This window comes from Cyprinodon variegatus, unplaced genomic scaffold (assembly GCF_000732505.1).
Source record: "Cyprinodon variegatus isolate N-32 unplaced genomic scaffold, C_variegatus-1.0 Scaffold581, whole genome shotgun sequence".
NCBI classification, from domain to species: Eukaryota; Metazoa; Chordata; class Actinopteri; order Cyprinodontiformes; family Cyprinodontidae; genus Cyprinodon; species Cyprinodon variegatus.
This window is the reverse complement of record NW_015151034.1, coordinates 126008-147269: the sequence shown is the minus strand read 5'-3', so window position 1 is coordinate 147269 and position 21262 is coordinate 126008. Positions and strand designations below refer to the sequence as shown.

The 21262-nt window shown below is 37.2% G+C and overlaps 1 protein-coding gene across 1 annotated transcript in view; it reads right to left on the bottom strand.

Annotated features, from left to right (window-relative positions):
* Nucleotides 1-21262, bottom strand: part of nbas (neuroblastoma amplified sequence) — a 230152-nt gene that overhangs the window by 165059 nt on the left and 43831 nt on the right. The window contains exons 19-23 of the mRNA XM_015392244.1: nt 19571-19649; nt 15484-15588; nt 15151-15287; nt 8958-9044; nt 6976-7129 (exon numbers count right to left, since the gene is read on the bottom strand). Coding sequence (XP_015247730.1) covers nt 6976-7129; nt 8958-9044; nt 15151-15287; nt 15484-15588; nt 19571-19649 — 562 coding nt within the window. The remainder of the gene's footprint in view (nt 1-6975; nt 7130-8957; nt 9045-15150; nt 15288-15483; nt 15589-19570; nt 19650-21262) is intronic.

The window sequence follows — 21262 nt, the reverse complement described above, 5'->3', positions numbered from 1 at the left end:
GCACAATCCAGCTGATTGTTGAACCTTGGCTTCTGGGGGAGCAGCGTGATTTCTGTCCTGGCCGTGATACACTGGACCATCTCTACAGCCTCTGGAGGGTGCTTAAGGGTTCATGGGAGTTTGGCAAACCGGTCCAAATGCGTTTTGTGGACCTAGAGAAGACATTCGACTGTGTCCCACATGGTGTCCCCGTTGGGGGGCACTCCAGGTGTGGGGGGCCCTTTACTAGAGGCCATCCAGTCACAGTACAAGTGAAGCAAGAGTTAGGTCCGCATTGTCAGCATTAAGTTTGACTTGCTGCTGATGCATGTTGGATTCCTGCAGGGCTTTACTCTGTAACCGGTCCTGTTACATTTATGCACAGGATTTCTAGGCACAATGGCGAAATGGGGTCTGGTTTGGGGACCAGCAGATTTTGTTCCTAAAGACAAATGGTAAAACTTCTTTCATTTACACTGTAACAATGGATTGCTTAAATTAAAATGAGCAATATAAAATCACCAAAGATCAACAATTACTGTATATAATCATCAGACAACGACATGAACTTCTACTCATATAAACACAAGGCAAGATGGCAGCAGGGGGCAGTGAAAGAATCTGTTGTCAGTTAGTGTTGAGAGCTGATTGTCAATAAGCCATCTCTAACTGTATTCTAGGTGTTGAGGTTTCAAATGGACATGAGCTGAGGTTCAAATCAGATGCAGTTCAAACAGAAAAGGCAGTTGGGCCATATTCTTTTTCCAAAAGGGAACGATACAATCTCCCCTCACCGCTCCTCTGGTTCTATTGTGATCAGATGTTCGGATGGTGACTCAGGAAGGTACTTCTATCACCCCAGGAGAATCTGAGATCAGTCCATGGCTACGTCTAACCATTTAATTATGACCCTATCTCCTCCTCTGTTATCATTATTGATGTGTTAAAAATTTTCATTGTTAAAAAGTACCTTATTCTCCATCAGCTCCCTCTCCTGTGCTCTCTATTATCCTCCCGCTCCATTCAAGCCTCCTCAGTCTCTCTCATCTTTTTCTAATCTCCGTCATTTCTTTCAGACATCAGACTCACATATTCTCATCAACCCATCTAAATTTCTGGTCCACTTGTCTTCTTCTATTTTCCCTCCACCTTCTAATAGAAGTCTGTAGCAGTCACTATAGCTGGCCTCTGTTTGAACTCCCCGCCTGGCCATCTGCTTTTCCTGTTAGCCAACAACTCGCTTTTTCATTTCTGCCTTTCAAAAGGAATTTCTTTATTTTGTGCCATTTTGTTGCAAGTGCAGCCACCACTTGTTTTTAATATAATTTCTTTCCACCCCTTTAACCCCACATAAGTGGTGATTTTCTTCACATAGAGCTCTTTCCATGAGATTGCTTTTATTTTTCCTATCGAAGCATCTGTTAGCCTTGGCCTCTCCTCATTTTGTGTTAGTAATGCGCTAACCAAGAGGGAAACGCTGCATTGGCCACGCACTTATCTCTTTTTTTTCCCTTTCTTGTTTTACACTCTCATGTTATACTTTTGAAGTTTGTTCCTCTCTATGAGTCATGTAGTCAGTCTAGCCCATCAGCCCTTTTTTCATAGCCACCTCTCTGTGACGGCTTCAGAACACTCTAGCATCCTCTGGTGAGGCTCCTTTTTAATCAAGCCCCACTTTCACCACATTAAATCTCTCTCCCAAGAATCAACAGCAGCCAGATTGTGGTGGAGAGAAAAGGTGTAGTGCCTTGTAAAAGTATGCATGTCCTTAAAACCTTTTACATTTTGTCACTGCCACAAGCTGATGTTTTATAAGCAAACCTAAAATGGCCTTTAACTGAATTGGACTGAAATCGATTTAAAAGTCAGTGGTGGATTTATATGCAGTGCTAAGAAATGCATGTGTGGAGGGTGGGGCTGGCGACAAGAAATGCTGTTTCTCCACTGGTCACAGTTCTTCTAGGCGTCACAGAAAATCATGTTAAAGAAGTGAGTTTCTTTTTAAACATGAAAAAAGGAAACCAAAAACTACTCCTTACAGCAAAAAGAGCCAGGTTGTAACTGTTTGTCCTGAGTATTTACAGGTTCCTTAAGTCCAAAACCAACTTTTTTCCAGGAATTTTAATAACCTTTTATCTGTGATGTGTTACATGTGACTGTCTAGTTACTGTGGGAGACTTGAACATTCACATTGAAAATACTGAAGACAGAAGTGCAATGGAACTAAATGATACTATTTGAAACTTTGGTTTGACTAAACATGTTAAACAGCAAACGCACAAAGTGGAACATATTTTAAACTTGATCAAAAATATGTTGGTCTAAAAATGTCCAAGGTATCTGTAAGTGTTGCTGCCCTATCTGACCACTTATTTGCCATCTTTGACAGCATAATATCTATTGATTCACTCAGTAAGAAATCATCTTTAAGCAAAGAGCTTACTTTAAGTGGATTTACTATTTAGATTAGCTGTTAGAGAACTTGAAATAAAAAATTTCATACAGCATTGATACAATTAATTTAATTAAGTGAATTTTATTTCTGGGAAGAACAAGTTTCAGTGGAAAAGTGTTCCACCTGTCAAAAATGCATTGGATGTTGAGACAGGAACATTTGGAGCCTGATATTTCTCCTCCGCCCTAAGTTAGTAAGCAGCTCCATCACTTCCATACAGAAAGCGTACCACTCTTACCTGAGGAACACTTCTCATACCACAGGTATAGATTAGTTTCGTATCGCTCTCACCTGCAGACAGCACGCTCTCTATGCACAGTCAATATGTTAATGTTCTGATTTTACTAAAACAAAAAATACCAGTTTCAGTCAAGGATGTGCTTTTTTTTCTTCGCAATATGAAGTTTTGATTAGGGCGGCTACAGTAGGGATGTTCAAGAGGCTGCACTGTGTCTAATTTACATTACACTGGCTCAGGATAGGACTGGGAATGATTTTCAGCCCTGGCATTTTTCCATCTACACAGGGTTAGGTAATCCTAACCCTGCACCTAACCCAGAAAAGTGGTAGATGCATAACGTTGTTAGAAACAAAAATAAATGGTGAAAAAATGGCAGCTGATTGCAGTTGGTATGAATATTTGACACAAATATTGAATTTCACAATTTCCCTATCATTATGAAGTCAAAGCCACTATATTAGATATGCTCATAGTTGTATATTGAAAATCAAGGAGGGGCAGGGAGAACAGGAGCTTTAATTCCAGTTAAATATGTTTTTCTGGAGAACTGACTTATGTGTAAAAATTCTTAAAACCACGCATCATACTAGGTGAATGAAGAAGAAATGAAAAAAATACCTATATAAAAAAAAAAAAACAAGTTTGTCTGGAAAAGTTCAAGTGCCATGATAACTTTTACAAGACACTGGAAGCACAGGATAAAGCTGAAGTTTCTAGGGGAGATGTCACTTGAGTCCGTGTAAGTAGAAGTGTGAAGGCTCAGAAGATATCAGATTTGAGGAGAGTCTTGAGAGACTCCTGGAGTAACGTGTTAGAGTGCAAAAGGAGATGAGCTCTAATTAAAAAGAAACAAGGGAGAGAAGGAAAGGGGAAGCTGGGGTGATTCCTAGAGATTAACAAAGCCTGTTTTTCCTCTCCTGAAATGTTACCTCCCTTTTCCATTGCATGATGAAAGCTACAATTCCCAAGGTCTCACAAAAAATGAGCAATGAACACCCAAATCTCTATTCCTCCATCCTCTCTGAGCCGATGGGAAGGATTGAAATAGAGAAATGAAGGGGAACGATATAACTTCACCCTAGTTAGTCTTTTCACAAAGATGAAGAGAGCTTCCCGACAACCTTGATTCATCATTGTGAAGGAGGTAGAAAGGGGACAGGGGTGCAGTTTGGATAGTGTGGGTGGAGACAGTGGGCAGCTCCATCGTTTATATCCCATTACTCCTCTAAACAAGTCCTATCAAGTCCTATTTTACAGCTCCAGCATGAGAGCGCAAATGACAGAAGCTTTGGTTTCTCTTCATTAAAAGTCCATATGGCCAATATGATAATAACTGCCACAGACAGGATCAAAGTGACCTTGACTGATGAAGGTTGGCAACATATCTTCTGCATTTTGAAATCACGCTCGTCATACAGTACTTTTCTGCCCTCAATTATCTAAAAGTAGTGTGCAGCAGCAATTATCTTACCAATGGCCAGGCTTCCATTAATTGCTTTCTGCTGCTGCCCTTCTGCAAGTCACAATAAAGCACAGGGAACCTGAAAAGAGTAATCAACGGGATGCACAAGATGTTTCACCTGAATGGGAGAAAATACCAGTAGTCTGAGCTAATTTAATTCCCTACAAGGAATGAGATGTTTGCAAATTCAAAGTGAGAGCAGTGGAAAGTGGAATACTTGTTGGAAGTTCAAAGTTAAGCACCCTTTATTAAAAAAAGTTTTAATCTTATCATGAACAAAAAACATTTGGTGTCAACTGATGACTTATAGATTGTGTTAAAGGTGCCTATACTTGTACCAATAAAGCCTTAATGTACCACTTAACAAAAAGGCTACCTTGTAGATGGCTAAAAAACTGTTTATGAACATGTTATTCTGTAAACACTTTATAATTCCTTCATAAGTGTTTATTTTTTATTGAGGGTGAGCAACATACAAAACCAACACTCCCTTTGCCATATAGTGTGCATTAATATTCAGCATGTCACCTGAATAAGGTACTGCCTTATACGGTAGGCACAACAAAGCATTTGCAAACATAATTCTTAAAATAAACACAAATAAAACATTTACAGATTAATTTATAACAAAAAAAATCCAACTCAGTTCAGACAAATATCAATTTGCGATTAGTTGGTTTCACCAAAAGAACGTCTCGCTTGCCTAACGTCACAAATTTAAGACAAGTTCAATGGAGTTCACTGAGGAAACATAGTGAACCATTTCACTGGTGGAAACCTTCTGAAATTTCAATGAACATTAATAGCGAAATACTGTAGACAATAATAAATGGAAAGGGGGATGACAGGCCATTGCTGAGAGATTAAACATATAAATTGTCAACCTTTCCTTACACACATAATTTCCTAATATCCACAATAAATGTGATATCTTACTAATGTCAGTTCTGACAATAATTTAGATGTTCGTTTTTTTTTTGTCGAGAGTTTTAATGCTTGTAGTGAAAATTTAGTTCAAACTTCTATCCCTGTTTAGTCAACTTTCAGTCTGGAGATCTTAGTCAACGTTTTCGTCCCAAACCACTAGAGCCATATAAGACTAATGCCACCATATATAATTAAGAATTATACAGATTTTAGTCAGATGAGTCTACTTTGACTTGAAAAATGACAAAATATTGCAATCCAAGAAATGAACACTTCTTCTCCAGATTGAACTCTTCCAGTAACACTAGTGGTGAGAGACGCACCTCATAATGGTAAAACAAGGACACCAAACTAACCCAAATCTCTGATTGATCACGCTATCTTTATTTTAACACCACCCCTCCAATGTCCCACTATGAACATTGGAAAATGTTTTCCAATTTTTAATTTTGTATTTATTCAGTGATCTAATAGAATCCTGCTTTCCTTTATCTTGTACATATACCTGAGTTTAGTAAGACAACACGTTTTGTTTGTTCAGTCGGTATTAATATAGTTGAAAGGATAAATTGTTAAAAAGCCAGTGTTTTATTTTTCTATTAAGGGAAAACTCAAGTTTTCAATAAAATGGCTGCTTATCAATTAATTGTTGTTGATCGATAAGATCAATCAAATTAATAAATGCATCCCTGATAAGGGAGCATAACAGTAAAGTGGTATCATTTAATCTGCTTTGACGCAAAGAGAAAATATGCAATTACCATGAAGATATGCTCAAATCCCTCCCTCTAATCCAATGTGTAAGTCTGTGCTGCTGTCTGGTTTTCCTCAAGTATGCACTACAGCCAGACATCTCTGCTTTGGTCCCATCTGTCCAGCAGAAGCCACTTCATTCTCTTAAGGCCCTGCTGCAGCATTTCAGAGATCTCAACTCTGGCCATGCCTTTGCAACACCTTAATTGTATTTTTCTTTGTCAAACGTTTTGTTAAAGATTTAATGTTTAGGATCAATGTCTTTTACATGTTTAGTTATGAGTTTAAGTCAAAAACATAAATTCAATCTTACCCTTGCTGTTTAAAGGTCATAAACCAGGTTTATGTAATCCTGTCCAAGCATCATAGCTGCACATGTAACTACTGATTTTTCCATCCACTATTGACCATCTGACTCTTAAAAACTGACGCTGATTCTGTGTCAAGCATTTCTAAATATTTTGAGCAGATTCTAAAAAAAAATCCACCTCATGTGTAGTAAAGATTCCTCTGTGAGGCAGGAAAACATTGGGATAAACAAGTTTGTTCTTTTACAGCTTATTCTAAGTCAGATAGAAATTATCAGTGATATCGGTAATAACTACTTCTTTTAGGGTTTGTAATAAAAAAAAATGCAGATCTAATATTTTTATTTAAAGACAAACTTTGACATTACACATTAATTTCAAAATATGACAAAGATTTATAATTCTTACTGTTTTCTAAAACCAAAAAAATATTATTATTCTGCAATGTTAACCAATTATCTAAGTTTACAGAATGTGTATCTAATATAATAACCTAATAATAGTAGTTTAGTGTGACTATAATTAGTTTACGGTAATAGCAAGAAGTAATTTTGGTAGCTTATTTAATCATTGTTCCATTATTTTCTTCAATTTATACAAAAAACATTGTCCTGAAAAAAATTCCCAAAAATAACAGTACTGTTTGAAACACCCTTTGTTAGCATATATAACAAAATATACATGTGATATGTACTGGAAATAACTACTATACTTCCTACCAACCCTACAGCCAAGACAGTTATATCTGATTCGTATGCTTTTTTAAGAAGCAGTTCTCTCCATTCATACCTCCTGCATCCAAACGACCCATTATAGAGACTGGAGCTGGGAGCAGTGGGGAGGTTCTTACCTGTCTGGAGCAGGAGTCTATGTCCTGGGCTCTGCTCCGGTACCAGTCGGTGAGCAGCTCAATGGATGGTGTGGCTGTACGAAATCTCTGCAGCTCTGGAGCTTCCTCATACAGATAACCATCATCATCAAACAGGTGCTGGTCCAGCATCACTCTAGGTAAAAGAAATAAAAGTTTGTTATTTTTGTATTCAAGGTGAATATCACTTATTTCATTGAATAAAATACCAAGGAGGCGAAAAGAAATGCTGTGTTGGTTATTATTTCTAAGGTTATTTTTAGCTTGATAAGAACATCAAATAAAAAAAAAAGAAAACTGATTTTTTTTCCCATCAGTGATGCAGCATACTAAGCACCACCAGGATGTTTTTATTATATGACTCCTTGGTGTGACGGTTGGTCTTCTATTTTTCAGAATCAGTGAGGTATTAAATCAGGTAATTTGATGCAGTTCATTTCACCAAGCAAGATAGCAAATCCTTTAGTAGAAAACAGAAGGATGAATATATTACAGCAAAGTGCATTAGATTTATTCATCTGAGCTTCGTTATGGAACACGCTGGGTCTACAAATGTTTGCACCATTTTGAAAATCTCAAAAGGAAATAAAGCTTTACAGTTTGTAGAGAAGAAATGAGTAAACTTCTAATAAAAAAAACTAAGCTTGATTAAAATGTAACATCAAATAATTTTTGTTTGTTTTACTCGATGGTCTGACGTTGCTTCTGTTCCTATTATTATAATAGAAACTAAAACATTAGTTTGTGTCTATTTCACCAACATTAGATCTACACCTTGATTGCAATTTTATTTTTTTTTTTGCTAAGAAAGTGTATTTTTTCCTAAAAGCAAGTAAGGTAGTAAGGTAGGACTTTAGTAAGGAAGAACTAAGGAACCACGGAACTAAGAGAACTATTAGAAGAAAGGATAGAAGGAAAGGAAGTAGGACACAAAAATAGAAAGGGTTAGGATGACAAAGAAACAAAAAAGGAAGAGTGTAAGAGAAGGAGACAAGTACATACGGATGCAACAGAGGGATATGACCAAGGAAAAAATGAAAAAAAGGAGGGAGGAAAGAAATAAAGAATAGAGGGAAAGAAGGAGCAAAGAAAAGGTGGACAAAATGAAGCTTGCTTGCGTCTATTACTCCAAAACTAAATCTACACTTTAAGAACTGGAAAATAAAGGAGAACTGAGGGTGGGAATCCACATGCATTGTGACAGGCTAAAAAGTTTTCTATAAAAGGAAATTTGTGATCTTAGGTAACCAGATAAAACAGAAAATAAATTTTGAAATAAAAATTAAAGAGATAACACAACATTTTCCTTCATTAAACATCAGAAAAAGCAGATAATCGATAAAAACATCCACTTTTCGTTTAAGAGAGAAACTCTTTCAAAAATTGACTGGAAAGGTAAATATAAGTATATAAAGTTGTTAAAAACGCATTCAGGGATGCTTTAGGTTTAATTTTATCTTAATAAAAAACTTCTTAATGCAAAAAATATTAAAGGAAAGACAGAAAGGTTTATAATTTGTCTTAAAACCTTCACTGTTTCACATAAACAAAATGCCGTTCCAGAACAAGTATATCCATCTCAGCAATAAAATATATTATCTCTCTACACCAAGAAGTAATAAAACTGTGTCTGCAAAGTAAAATTGTAAATGAATCTGGCCCCCCAATAGTAGATGGCAAATGGCACAAATTGGCAGCACAACAGGACGGAGCATTAGTCTGATATGGCTCTATTTAACAATTGGATAATAGGATGTCATGTTTTGTTTCTCATAATGATGCCAGCAAAAGCATCTGGCCTTCATGGAACAGGAATGATTCCAATTCTGCAATGTTGATAGGAGGCTTTTTATGAAGAATACGGGCAGGTCATTTAATTATACATTAAGCCCTTCTTTTCTAAACGCTGGAGTTCATTATTGTTTAATGCTAAAATTCAGCCAGTTTTAATATGAAGTATTTACCTGCACTCCTCTTCCTCACACCAGTCCTTCTCTCTGTGTTTCTGCTCGTCCCAAGGGATCAACGCCAACTCGCCTCTCTCATCCAGACTGTAACAGAAAAATAAAAGGAAGAAAAAACACAAACAAACATTTAAAATTACACAACTAAACCAAACAAACAGCCTAATCAGACAACTACATACAGTAGCACCTACGGTGCCTAGAATAACCACGTCACAGGTTCTTTCAGGTTTTGATACAACATGCATTTCTCATTATTTCATTCATTTTTGTAAAAACATTATCCATATACATCTGTACATAATGAAAAAGTAACAGCCAAATTAGCATAAGCCTAAACTAACCAATTAAATGCAGTTATTAGCCAGTCTGACTAGTCTTACTCAAAGTTATTTATTGCCAAACATGTACCATTAAGAAAACATCTAAATATAAACTGTGTGGCAACAGAAAACAGACTTCAAAGATTAAAAAAAGGCAACTGCTGAGATTCAACAACTGCTGAAAAACATCAAAGCTAAAATATGTTTGGTATAAAACACAAAAGGTTGAAACAAATAGGTTATACCGGTATTTATTTCTTGATCAGTTATTTTTGTTACCATATTTCTATTTTTCATATAATACATTCTGTTTTACTTATTTAATCTTTTTGATATCATCATGATTTATCTATGGTTAGTTTTATTTGTTTCATCATCATTAAAGTGGAATTAATGATGGAGAAAGACCCCGGGCCAGGAAGCGAATCCGCAACCTTTTTGCTGCTTTTTAAGTGTTTATTGGTGCCAAATTTTGTTGCAGTGCGTTTATAAATACAGATATGCTTTCCTCCATACATCCAGGCAGACTTTGCAATAAACATGCTAAGTTTTACACACGCGCTCCAAAAATAATTAATAAAAATAAACCAAAGTGAAAATGATTAGCTAATCTTGTATCCCAGATCTGACAAGTTACCCCCAAAAAACTATCAATTCAAATCCCCAAAAAGCATAAAAATGCCTATGCTCCTGCTGAGACATAAAACAGCGAAGATAGTAGATTTCCCTCTGTTATCTACTCCACGATTGACACAAAAAATATGTACCGTCTCTGTAAACTCTAACAGTGCAGCTACTAATCATCTATGGCTTCAAGGCGGAGGGCACAAGCACTGCAGCAGTTTTATTAGCGCTGCTATAAATCTGATCACAAAATACATAAGAAAAAGATGCAGGTGTGATTTATGTTACTTGAAAAAATTAGTGTTAGCGATTTTCTCCTACACATGGGGTAAACTCATCCATCAGGACTAAACATTTGGAGCCGAGAAAGTCCTGGAAAAAGTTGGGCAAACTCTATTTTTCCATTTAGTCTGTCTTTAATCTTCATTAACGACAGCTTTATTAGAGAGAGGAGAGTAAATACCGATGTAAGGGTTCAGATATCAATAAGAGAAATAAATTATTCTGCACCCAAAGCTCTGATGTACTTCATTTGGGAGGAACAGGGAAAAACAGGAGTGATGAAGATGCAAAGCATTTTAATTTTTTTGGTTTATTGGGAAAACAATTTTAAACTACAAGCAAACTTCTAAACAAACTAGCTCCCCTCAAGTCCCCAGACAGACCTGATCGATATTACAGAAGAATACTGTATTCACCCTCCCTCCCGTCTTCCCAATGAAGCAAGACTTCAGTATATAGAGTGAGCTCCAGACAGATGGTGTGAGCACGCTCCGTCTGCTGCAGTGTGGGAGTGAGTGTCGAAGGAGCAGCAGTTGGTGCTCACAAGCTGAGGGAAATGGAAAACTGGCCCACAGCGGCAGCTCCATGATGGATGCCCACTGCAGAGCCACAACCGCCTGACCTCCATACAAACTCAAGACATGGCTAATAAAAAAAGGCTTCAAAGAAATGTGTGCGGGGGCATGATGGTAGATGAGAAACAAAGGGACAGTTACTTCTCTGTAGAAAAAGTCAGGATTCCAGGAGACTTTCTTTAAGGAAAACATGTGTTTGACTCCTGTTAATTTGAGTCTGAAACAGTCTTTAAATACAAATGTTTGTCTGTCTAATGAGAACAAGGTCAAACTACCCCAGAATGGGAAAACAAGCAACCAGATAATTGCATTCATGGAATCTATCATGATTTAATTTGCCTGTTTTCAGTATTTCACTGAAAACATAATCAGCACCATTCAAACGCATAATTCCTGAATCTACTAAAATTTTGTCACAGGACCACTTCAAAGATCTTCAAAGGAATTTTGTGTAACTGAGTAGTCTGTAATAGTAAAGTGAATGGAAAAATATGCAACTTTTTTTCAACATAAAATAATGTCTAGTGTGTATCAATGTTTGTTGTTAAACAGCTCAAGCTCAGCCAAATAGGATGGAGATGCGAGTTCATGTTCAATTTCAATTCTGAAAAATCAAAGGATTTTGATCTAAATCATTTCAATTTAGCTTTGTCTACATGTTGAGTAATAATTTCACCACACATTGCTGCAGCCTAACAGGTTTTCTCCCAAAAGTCCTAGAATTTAGCTAAATTTACCCCCCCAGTCAACTCTGACCACCTTCTCTTCCCCTGCAGCATGATGCTTAAAGCACCAAACGTAAGAAAATGTATTTTGTTTCTGTATTATGTTTTTTCTTCTCAACATAAAGCAGCATCTTTCTAGATGCTCATCTATAAAAGGAGGCAGATTAGTAGCATGCATTATTAATACCTCCCTTTGCCTGTTTGTGGATGTTTGCAGCTCCTCCAACGTTACCATCAGTCTAATGGCTGCTACCGTCACTTTAAGAGGATTTTTTAGTAATTACAGAATAGATCTAGAGAAGTTAAATGTAACTTCACTCTATACCATCCCCATTCACAGTGTTCCTGGGTACAGCTGTCAGGTATTATCAGCATGGTGGTGTTCATAAGGAGGTTTCATTACACAGCTATATAGTCACTGGGTGACCTCCAAAGGCATTGTAATTGACTTCCCTCAGAGATATCAGTGTGAGCAATTGAGAAACATTGTAAGATAAGCTGTTCTGTGTGTATATGTCAGGAGAAGCATATTTACAAGTAGTGATGCAGAGCACAGACAAACTCATACTGTATGAATATGAGCATGTTAACAATGCATGGGCACAGACTCCAATGGAGTTGTTAAAGTTTTAAGCGATTTTAACTTGAAATGTATGATATGTGAGCCTTGCCATTCTGGCAGAATGTAAATGTCTGTTCTAATTGTCCTCATTGGAAAAGTCAGCACTTTTCCCAAATTCTGATTTTTTTTTGTTCTACACATTTAGAGTTGATAAAAAAATATATATTGTTCCAACCCGATCTGTTCATCACACATTTGATTATCCTGAATGTGACTTTTTATTATGTTTAACTTCTTGTCCGTAGGTTAAAGCAAAGCTTAATACCAGTTTATCAAGTCAAGCATGTCATTTTATAATGGAAATGTGTGTGCGCTCCGGAATAGTATGGAAGCTCAGTGTCAGTAATTTGGATAATGGTTTAAGGTTTGACAGAGAACAGCAATGAAATCCTGTTCCTTTTTTTCCAGCTCAGGCAACAGGACAAAAATTAAACCCATCCTGCAAAAAGATGATTTTTAAAATAGTAATTTATGCTCTTATTACAAGTAGGATGGATTACTCCATCACTGCAGCAAGGTGTTAGCCAGGTATTGTTTTTACACCATTAGTTGGAGCAAAATACATGAGAACATATTTCAAGTGGTCCACAGAGAAGTGAGACAATGGATGCATTGGGCGGTTGTAGAAGTGTTGTAGAACACTCCACCATTACCAATTAGAAAGGCATACTAATTAATATTTTCTTTTAATGTTGTTAGAATACCAACCCTTTTGGTTCTGCTTTTAACCCAGTGTAGTATAATTTAGTAAAGGTTTTATTGACTTTCTGATTTTGTTCTATATTGTTATTGATGTTTCTATTATTGTATTGTGTTCTGTATTTTCAGCCTTTCTAATTTAATTTTTTTTTTTTTTACCGTGCTCTATAAAAAAGTTAGGTTAGCATGTCGTTACCTTGTTGCCCATCTTTTTCTGCAACACTGAATTAATTTTCCCTTACAGAAGCTACCATTTCTTTAATTTACACGATTAATTTAAGAATAAAATGATGCTACAATCTCAAGAGGGTGCTTATGGGAAATCAGGGGTAGTGTATGGACTACAGCAGGGGCAGCTGTTTTAATAATGACCAACAAACAAGCTGAGCAAATTACAGCTTTAAACAAAAACACAAAAATCTATTAGGAGCTAATAGCTGAGGTTTGGTACTTATGATAAATGGACAATAAAGATTAAAGCAACTATGCTTTCCACTAAGAGTAAGGTAAGTAAAAGACAAGTAAAAATATATTTTAAGTACTTAGGAGTGAATGTAATCATTGCCAGTATTTATATACATGGATATGAACAAAAGAAGTAAATCTCCCCTCTATGAGCCACATACCGGTAAGTCAATAAAATAAAAAAATAACTGGAAAACAAGGAAACAATAGAAAACTTTTTTTCTAACTTTAAATAAGAGTGATAAATGTTTAAATAAATTGTTACAACTATAAAAAGGAGATAAGCTGACTAAAACCAGTAATCTGTCCTTATGGCATACAGTTTTTGATAACAGTTTTGACGACCCAGATTACATACTAGAGAAGAAAATCCCTTCCATCAATAAAAATGTTTGTTAAAGCTGCAGACTTCTGAGCACTGCGAGGGAGTATGGGTTACGCAAACAACCCAGCTGGCTGTCATGGGTTCGAGTCCCAGCCTGATGACCTTTACTGCATTTCTTCCCTTTTATCTCCGATACAATTTCCGTCTGCTTACTTTACAAAAGAAGGAAAATATAGCCCAATAATGCCTAAAAACTAATTAAAATAATCTAAAAAGCTGCAGACTTGGAACAGCTGTCAAAATCAGCCAGATGCTAAATGAGTTAATGCTATATTCAAAGAGCTTATAGTTCAGTCCATATTACCATTGGGACTTTACTTTGGATTTGTTAATGTATTTGAATAGTCTAAATAATTAAGCTAATCAAAATGGCATTGAAACAAAAGATGGCCTCCATTTTTAATAACTTGTGGCAGCTTTCTTGCAGCAATTACGCTCCATTACATGCTTTTAGCTCACGTCCCACTAGTGTGTCCATGACTGCTGACTGAATCTGCAGTCTAACCTCATCAGTTTTTTTTTTTTCTGAAAAATTTGAGGCTTTTGTGTGAACTCCGCTATTTAGGAAATTTAAAGCTTGCTATTTTATTTAATGACCTAACCCTGCTTTAAATTTCTTCACCTATCTCTCCATAACCTGTCTGCTTTTGTTCCTTAGCCTTCATAATGCAGTTTATTCGTAAATGTTTTCCAACAAATCCCCCAACTCCTTTGCAGAACAGCTGGTATTCAGATTAAATTACACACAGGTGGACTAATTTGTCATTAACTGACCAATAAAACCCACATGTTATATAGCAAAGAGGCAATATGAGACTCCCAAAAATGCAATAAAACAATATATGCAAATATAAATTCTGGGGAGGGTTTGAGATGGGTTCAATTATTTAAAATAAAAAGGGTGAGGGGAATGGTGGCAAGGTTAGGGCAGTATGTTTGGAATTCAGAGGTTCTGAGTTCAAGTCCTACCCCCACAGACTGCCACTCTGGGTCCCTGAGCAAGACCCGTAACTGCACACTGCTCCCTGGGTGCCGCAAAATGGCAGCCCACTGCTCCCCAGGTGGATATCATTAAAGTTAAATTATTATTCAATTCAGTTTATTTATATAGCGCCAATTCACAACGAATGTCATCTCAAGGCACTTAACAGTTCACCAGATCATACAGTCAGATTGATTCAAAGATTTCTGTCTAAGGAAAACCGGTTGATTGCATCGAGTCATTGACCCAAATGCAATCCCTCACACTAAGCATGCTTGTAGTGACAGTGGAGAGGAAAAACTCCCTTTTAACAGGAAGAAACCTCCAGCAGAACCAGGCTCAGTGTGAGCGGCCATCTGCCGAGGCTGACTGGGGTTCAAGAAGACAGAAGCAGAGATACATTTATAATACAATTGTTATTATTGAATGATTTTAATGAGAAATCAAGCTCTGTTTTTTGTGCTATTTCAAATGATTCATATCATAATGTATTTGTGCGTCTATGTCTTACCAGGCTTCAGGCAGCAGGACAGCGTACTCATGGGGGGATGTGGTTTCAGGGAAGTTGTAAAGGATAGACAGTCTGTGCTGCAGGAGTTCTTCTCCATGATATGTGAAGAGAATATTCAGGGCCTGCACATTGCTCTCCTGCAGGTAGTGTGACAAAACATGAACATAAACGTGAATATAAAATATGCGATTTTAGAAACATAAATGCAAAAGCCAGTGAAAAAAAGATTTGCTTTCATCTACATAAATTTAAGTTTGAAAGCGACAGACAAGGTCAGAGAGCGTTATTTAAGGAGAGGCAGGTAGGCATCATCAGAGATCTATCCTGTATTACCCTGGCGTAGTTTCTTGCTGACAGAACAATGTTTTGGCTTCGGAACTTCTTGAAGAACTCGGCATCATATTTCTGCTCTGCTGCATGAGGCCCACCAAGTATCTCCTGGAAAAACAAAGGGTGGGGAGGCAAAACACAAATTGAGAAAGACAAAAGTAATTTCTTGTTCTCTCAAAGAAACCCAGGAAGCATGGGCATGCTGATGGCGCAGTGGTTAACACTCATGACCCATGTACGGAGGCCTTAGTCTTCGACGCGGCCGACCCTTGTTTGAATCCGCCCTGTGGTCCTTTGCCGCATGTCTCTCCCCCTCACTCCCTTTCCTGTCAGCCTACTGTTGAAAAAACGAGCCACTAGTGCCGTTAAAAACTCAAATAAAGAAAAAATTCTAAAGCATAAGGGTTATCAGGATGGCAGTTCAAACTAAAGACGAGAAGGACAAAAAAGAACAAGATGACACTATGAATAAATGCAGTTGAGTCAACATTTACCTTGGCCGCTTACAGCTGCTTTGGCTGGATCTTAGGAACTTGAGTGTGTGCATATGTCAGAGAGGAACATTTGTTGTCCTGGCCTTTGGCTAGAGGGATTTATCTGTGGGTATTAAATCTATGCAGCATCTTTTATGCTTGAATATGTGTGTGCGTTGAGGAGGGTGTCAAGATGCGAGTGTGTGATGGATAGCCTTTGAATGGGTTGTACTCAGACAGAGTCAGCCTGAGTCGGGATGATAAAAACCCTAATATCATATTCATAGACAGCCAGAGAAAATGGATTGGGGCGAAAGGAATCTGACGAGTCCTGCCGTTACCATGACAATGTCCGGGTAAAGTGAGGGACGTCACTCTGCCTGAGCCAAATATGCGGTAGAGTAAAAAAAAATAAAAATAAAAAATCATCTCCCCCAGCATGGGGGAAAGCAAAGCCTTGTTCATTTGTAATTTATTGTGGATGAGCAGGGTGTGCGTGCCAACATCCTTCAAAGTGAATATAGAATCCACTTTCTTTAGCGCTTGGATGCAAGAGTCAAGCTCCACTCCAGACATGCGCATGTTGCACTGAAGTGCCTCTATAGCAAGTCTATCAGTAATATATAACGTGTTGGAGCAGGGAGTGTCTGCCACTTCTACTGTCTTCCATTCAGATACTTAGAAGTCCTCTCACGTCCTTATCTTCTTTAGATGTTTTCATATTTCTTGGGAGATTAGTGGGGTTGAGAGAAAGTATCCATGCAGGATGGATAAGAAAATCATCTGCACATTGTAGGGATTTGATATGAAAGCAGAAAGCATTAGTTAGTTTGCTGGTGGGAAAACATCTAAGCCGTAAAGAATGTTTAAGAAAACATTAAAGCAATTTGCGTCCCTCATAAACACGGGTGAAAATACGCGAGGCATTAAAATCCCTTTTGCTTACTGCAATTTTAATTATAATTAATTCTTCTTCAAGGACCTTCTCTCTGTATTAATTACCACAGATTCAGGCTGAACACTTCGAACAGAATTAGGATGCGATTTTTAGAGAAAAAACATCCATTCAGACCACATAGAGCCTGCAGGCTAAAGGCTTGACAATCAATACACAATTGGAAAAAGCCTCCATTAGGGGCATAAGAAGACCTTGTTGCACAGGATCTTGAAAAGCACACTATTTTGCATCAAAGTGCGGCTTGTTTTGCAAAACTCTGCTTCACCATGACTTTCTTGAACAAAATATCTTTTCACCCTTCTGCATATTAGCCTTGTGTTTAATATGGCAAAGTTAGGAGAAACTAAAAGATGGTTAATAGTCCTATATATATACATATATACATATATATATATATATATATATATGATATACAAACATACCTTCAATGGCTTAAAGCAGCACCATTTCCGTTTTGACTCAAGTATTTGTTTAATTAAGATATATCAATTTTTTCTTTAAGGTCAACATAGCGCTTAGCGCTTTTTGACGCTTCATTTAGCTGCCATTCTCAAAGTCATGTAAACTTAGAGGGTCGGATCCATCCCTGAGTGAGCCATGTGACTTAGAGCTCTGATTAATCAGAATCAGGATCAAGTTTATTGCCAAGTAGGTTTGCACTTACACGGAATTTGACTTGGTGTTGATGGTAATGGCAATTAAGCTCCCTTAAACATGAGAGATGACCCTAAAATAACCTTAACTTATCAAACACTGTTTCCATGCCTGCCACTGTCTTCTCAAACCCCAGTTGGCCTCAGCAGAAGGCTGCTCACACTGAGCCTGTTTCTGTTGGAGGTTTCTGTTCGTTAAAAGGGAGTTTTTCCTCTCCACTCTTGCTTTATGTATGCTTGCTGAGAGAGACTGCTGTAAATTCAGCAACACAATGCAAGCAAATATTTACTATCTCATCCATGCAAAGTCAATGACTGGATGCAATCAGCTGGGTTTCCTTGAGATAAAAAATGTTCAACCAGTCTGACTGGATGATCTGATATGAATTGTCTCTGCAAGGTGCCTTGAGATGAAATGTTTTGTGAAGTTTTGCTATGTAAATAAAATGCATTGAATCAAAACGTTTGTTGTTAGTCAACAAAACGGATGTGACTCTTTCCTGATCAGAAATTATTTTTGGTTCTCTGATGTAGGACTGTATCTAGAGTGGTGAACAGGGCCTGGTTTTTACAGGTAACCAAATGACTTCTCAGTCTGTTGGTCCAAAGTGGCCTGTTATCCGATTCCAAATCACTGAGGAAGACTCTTCAATTTTACCACAGTACTGCCAGTGGCTTCCATGGAGTATAAACCTAAGAGTTATAGGTCAGGCACCCCGTTGGTTAAATGTTAAACTAATTATAAAAGGAATTCTGCTTTAGGTCAGACTAAATGTTTCCAATTTTAAAAAGCCAAGATGATGACCTTGTAGCTTTAAAGGATTCCTAATATTCTAATTAAATATGGACCACCTGCCAGTAAAACTGTGGAAATATAAAAAAGTAATCAGCTCAGATATCAGGAAAAGAGTTATTGGCCTCTAAAAGTATGGTCCATCTACGAGTTTGTTTTTCCACTTGCATTGAGGTGCCATGTTCAGCAACTGTTACTGTGCACATGGAAACTGCATAGGGATCCCCAGCTATCATGCTGTTAACAAAATAGTTTCTGTGATCAATCAAGGAGTGGGCTTTAATGCAAATGTTGAAATCAATGCCAGAAAAGAAAAGAAGGGGTTATGATACTGGATAAGGCTGATAAGAAAGCTACCTCATCCATTTTTTTTTTTGTGAGTTCACTTAGAGCGCAACAACCCATTATTCTCAAAACACCATAAAAGGCCTTTTTACAGTTTGCAATTCAATCAGGGACAAAGATCTAAATGTCTGGAAACATGGCCTGTGAATTAAGGAAACTGATATTGATGTAACTACTGCTACAGAAGGATAAGTATGGGAGTGGAGGTGTCCTGTTTTGTTTAATTTTTTGCAGCATGTCCTGGGAAGCTTTAGAAAAAACATTGCATCACAGGGGAAAAAATATGGGAAATTATTGAGGAACACTTCAAAACATCAGCAGGAACCTAAAGCTTGGACGTAAATCGTTCCATCAGATGAAAAACAAACATAAGTATATGTAAACATTAACTTGAATTTACTTCAGGACAACTGAGTTGACTCAGTTGTCCTGAAGTAAATTCAAGTTAAGTGGCCATTACAAGGAGCTGAACTAATCACACTGGATCTGCTACTGCAGTCATAAGAGGAGGAGTGGCCAAAAATCCTGGTAGACTGTTGTGAGAAGCTTGAGGATAGATAACCCAAACGATAACCAAGTCAGACTGCTTTAAGGTGTTTCAAAACGTCGAAAAATCTCTGTTATTTTAGAATTAAACAGAAGGAAATTTAGTAACAAACCCCAAAAACAGAGGAAGTACAGATTAATTCAAAGACAAACCTTAAAAAAGTGAAATCTGTTTGTACGAAATAGTTTGAATTGGATCCAAACTTGCTTATTAATTCATAAATTTAATCTTAAAAATCTAACTATAAAAGTTACAGCATTTTTTAAAAGATATGCGTTCTCTCTGTGTCATTCAGTGGCGACTTCAAAGCCATTTTCTCACCTCATATGTTGCCAGTCGGTCCAGGTAGGAGAGTAATTTCAGTCGACTACGACACAGTTCTTTCTGCTCCAGGGTCAGCCTGAGAGGGGGAAAAAAGCGCACACACATATATATGTATGTAATTAAAATGCATGGCTGCTCGCTCTGGACAGTTACCTTGAGAGCTCAAATCTGACAAGGTACTGGACAGTAAAGTTAACCCCAGTGAAATTAGACTTCTACCTTAGCCTGCATGTTCCAGAAAGACATGAACCAGCTTCAAATTGACACGAAATTGACTCTGAACAAGAAAATCCACGCAAACATACAAGACTTTTAACTAGACTTTCCAAATTTATACTTTTCTAAGGCCGCTAAATCAACTTCTATAGACTACAAAAAAAAACCCATTCAGTTGGTATGTACAGTATGTCATTGAGGTGAGTGATTATCTTACAAGAATCAGGTCAATGTCCAATATCATTTAATCACAGCTATAAATCCACTGAATGACTTCGAACATTAAAGTTCCAGGCACAAATCCATAAATATCTGTGGAAGATCAGGTCTGCCCGTTGAAGATCAGTCCCAGATCAACAGCCATGGACCTGACCTCTCATCCTTCGTTTTAATCCTTAATCCCTAATTACTGAGGGTGATATCAGGTTTTAGCTTGGTGTCTCTATAAAGACTAACAAAGATTAACACTGGCTCAGAACACCCTCTGGCACATCAAAGAGCGCTGTTTTAGAGCTTGCACTACTGGTAATTACTTTACTCTGTTTTCTTAGAGCGATGCTGAAAAAAAAAAAAGGCAGAGTGAGGAGATGAATGGCAAAAGGGTAAGGAAGAGGGATGAGGAGAGGAGTGCTGTTCTCTAAACAATAAGGCTGGAAACAATACATTATACAGCGATAATCTAACACCAAGAAAAGAGTTAGTGATGTGAGAAATATCTTAATTTAGAATATCAACAGATTTATACATTGGTTTTGTTCTGTGGTGCAAGAAACAGATCTTTTGATCACATTTTAAAGACCTTTTTCCTTTGGCTTGATCACTGAATATTTTTCTTAATGCAAAACTAAACCCTTAATGTCCCTTTTTTTCTTACTGCTATTTCAAAAATCCGGTTGTGAAGACGAGTATCTCCTTAAACCTGTAACATAAGTAATCAATATGGAATACAGTCATATTTATCTGTATGCTTAGTAACTACCAGACATTTTCAGATTTTTCTCTTTTCTTTTTGGTCTGTGTGCCAGCCTACGGTTTGATACCCAAGACGCTCTGACTCACTCATGGGCAGATGTGGTCGATACAGGGTCATTTCAGGAATGGTTTTGTAGTTAAAAAGAAATTAGGAAAATTATTATGTGCCTCACGGGTCTCATCCGCAGGCCTCCCGTCAACATGGCTAGATCCATTAGCAGAGCACTCACACACAGACACAAATAAACACATTTTGGGGACACATTTCAACTCCCTGGGAGAGATGGCCTCTCAAGGACAGAAAAGTGACAAAAAATCTATGTTTTAAGTATTTAATATAAGGGTCTGCCTTATGAACTTATTTTATATATATATATATATATATATATATATATATATATATAAAATCACCCCTCATACGCACAGGCAAATTTTCACAGGCATACAAAATATATATAAAATATATATATATATATATATATATATATATATATATATATA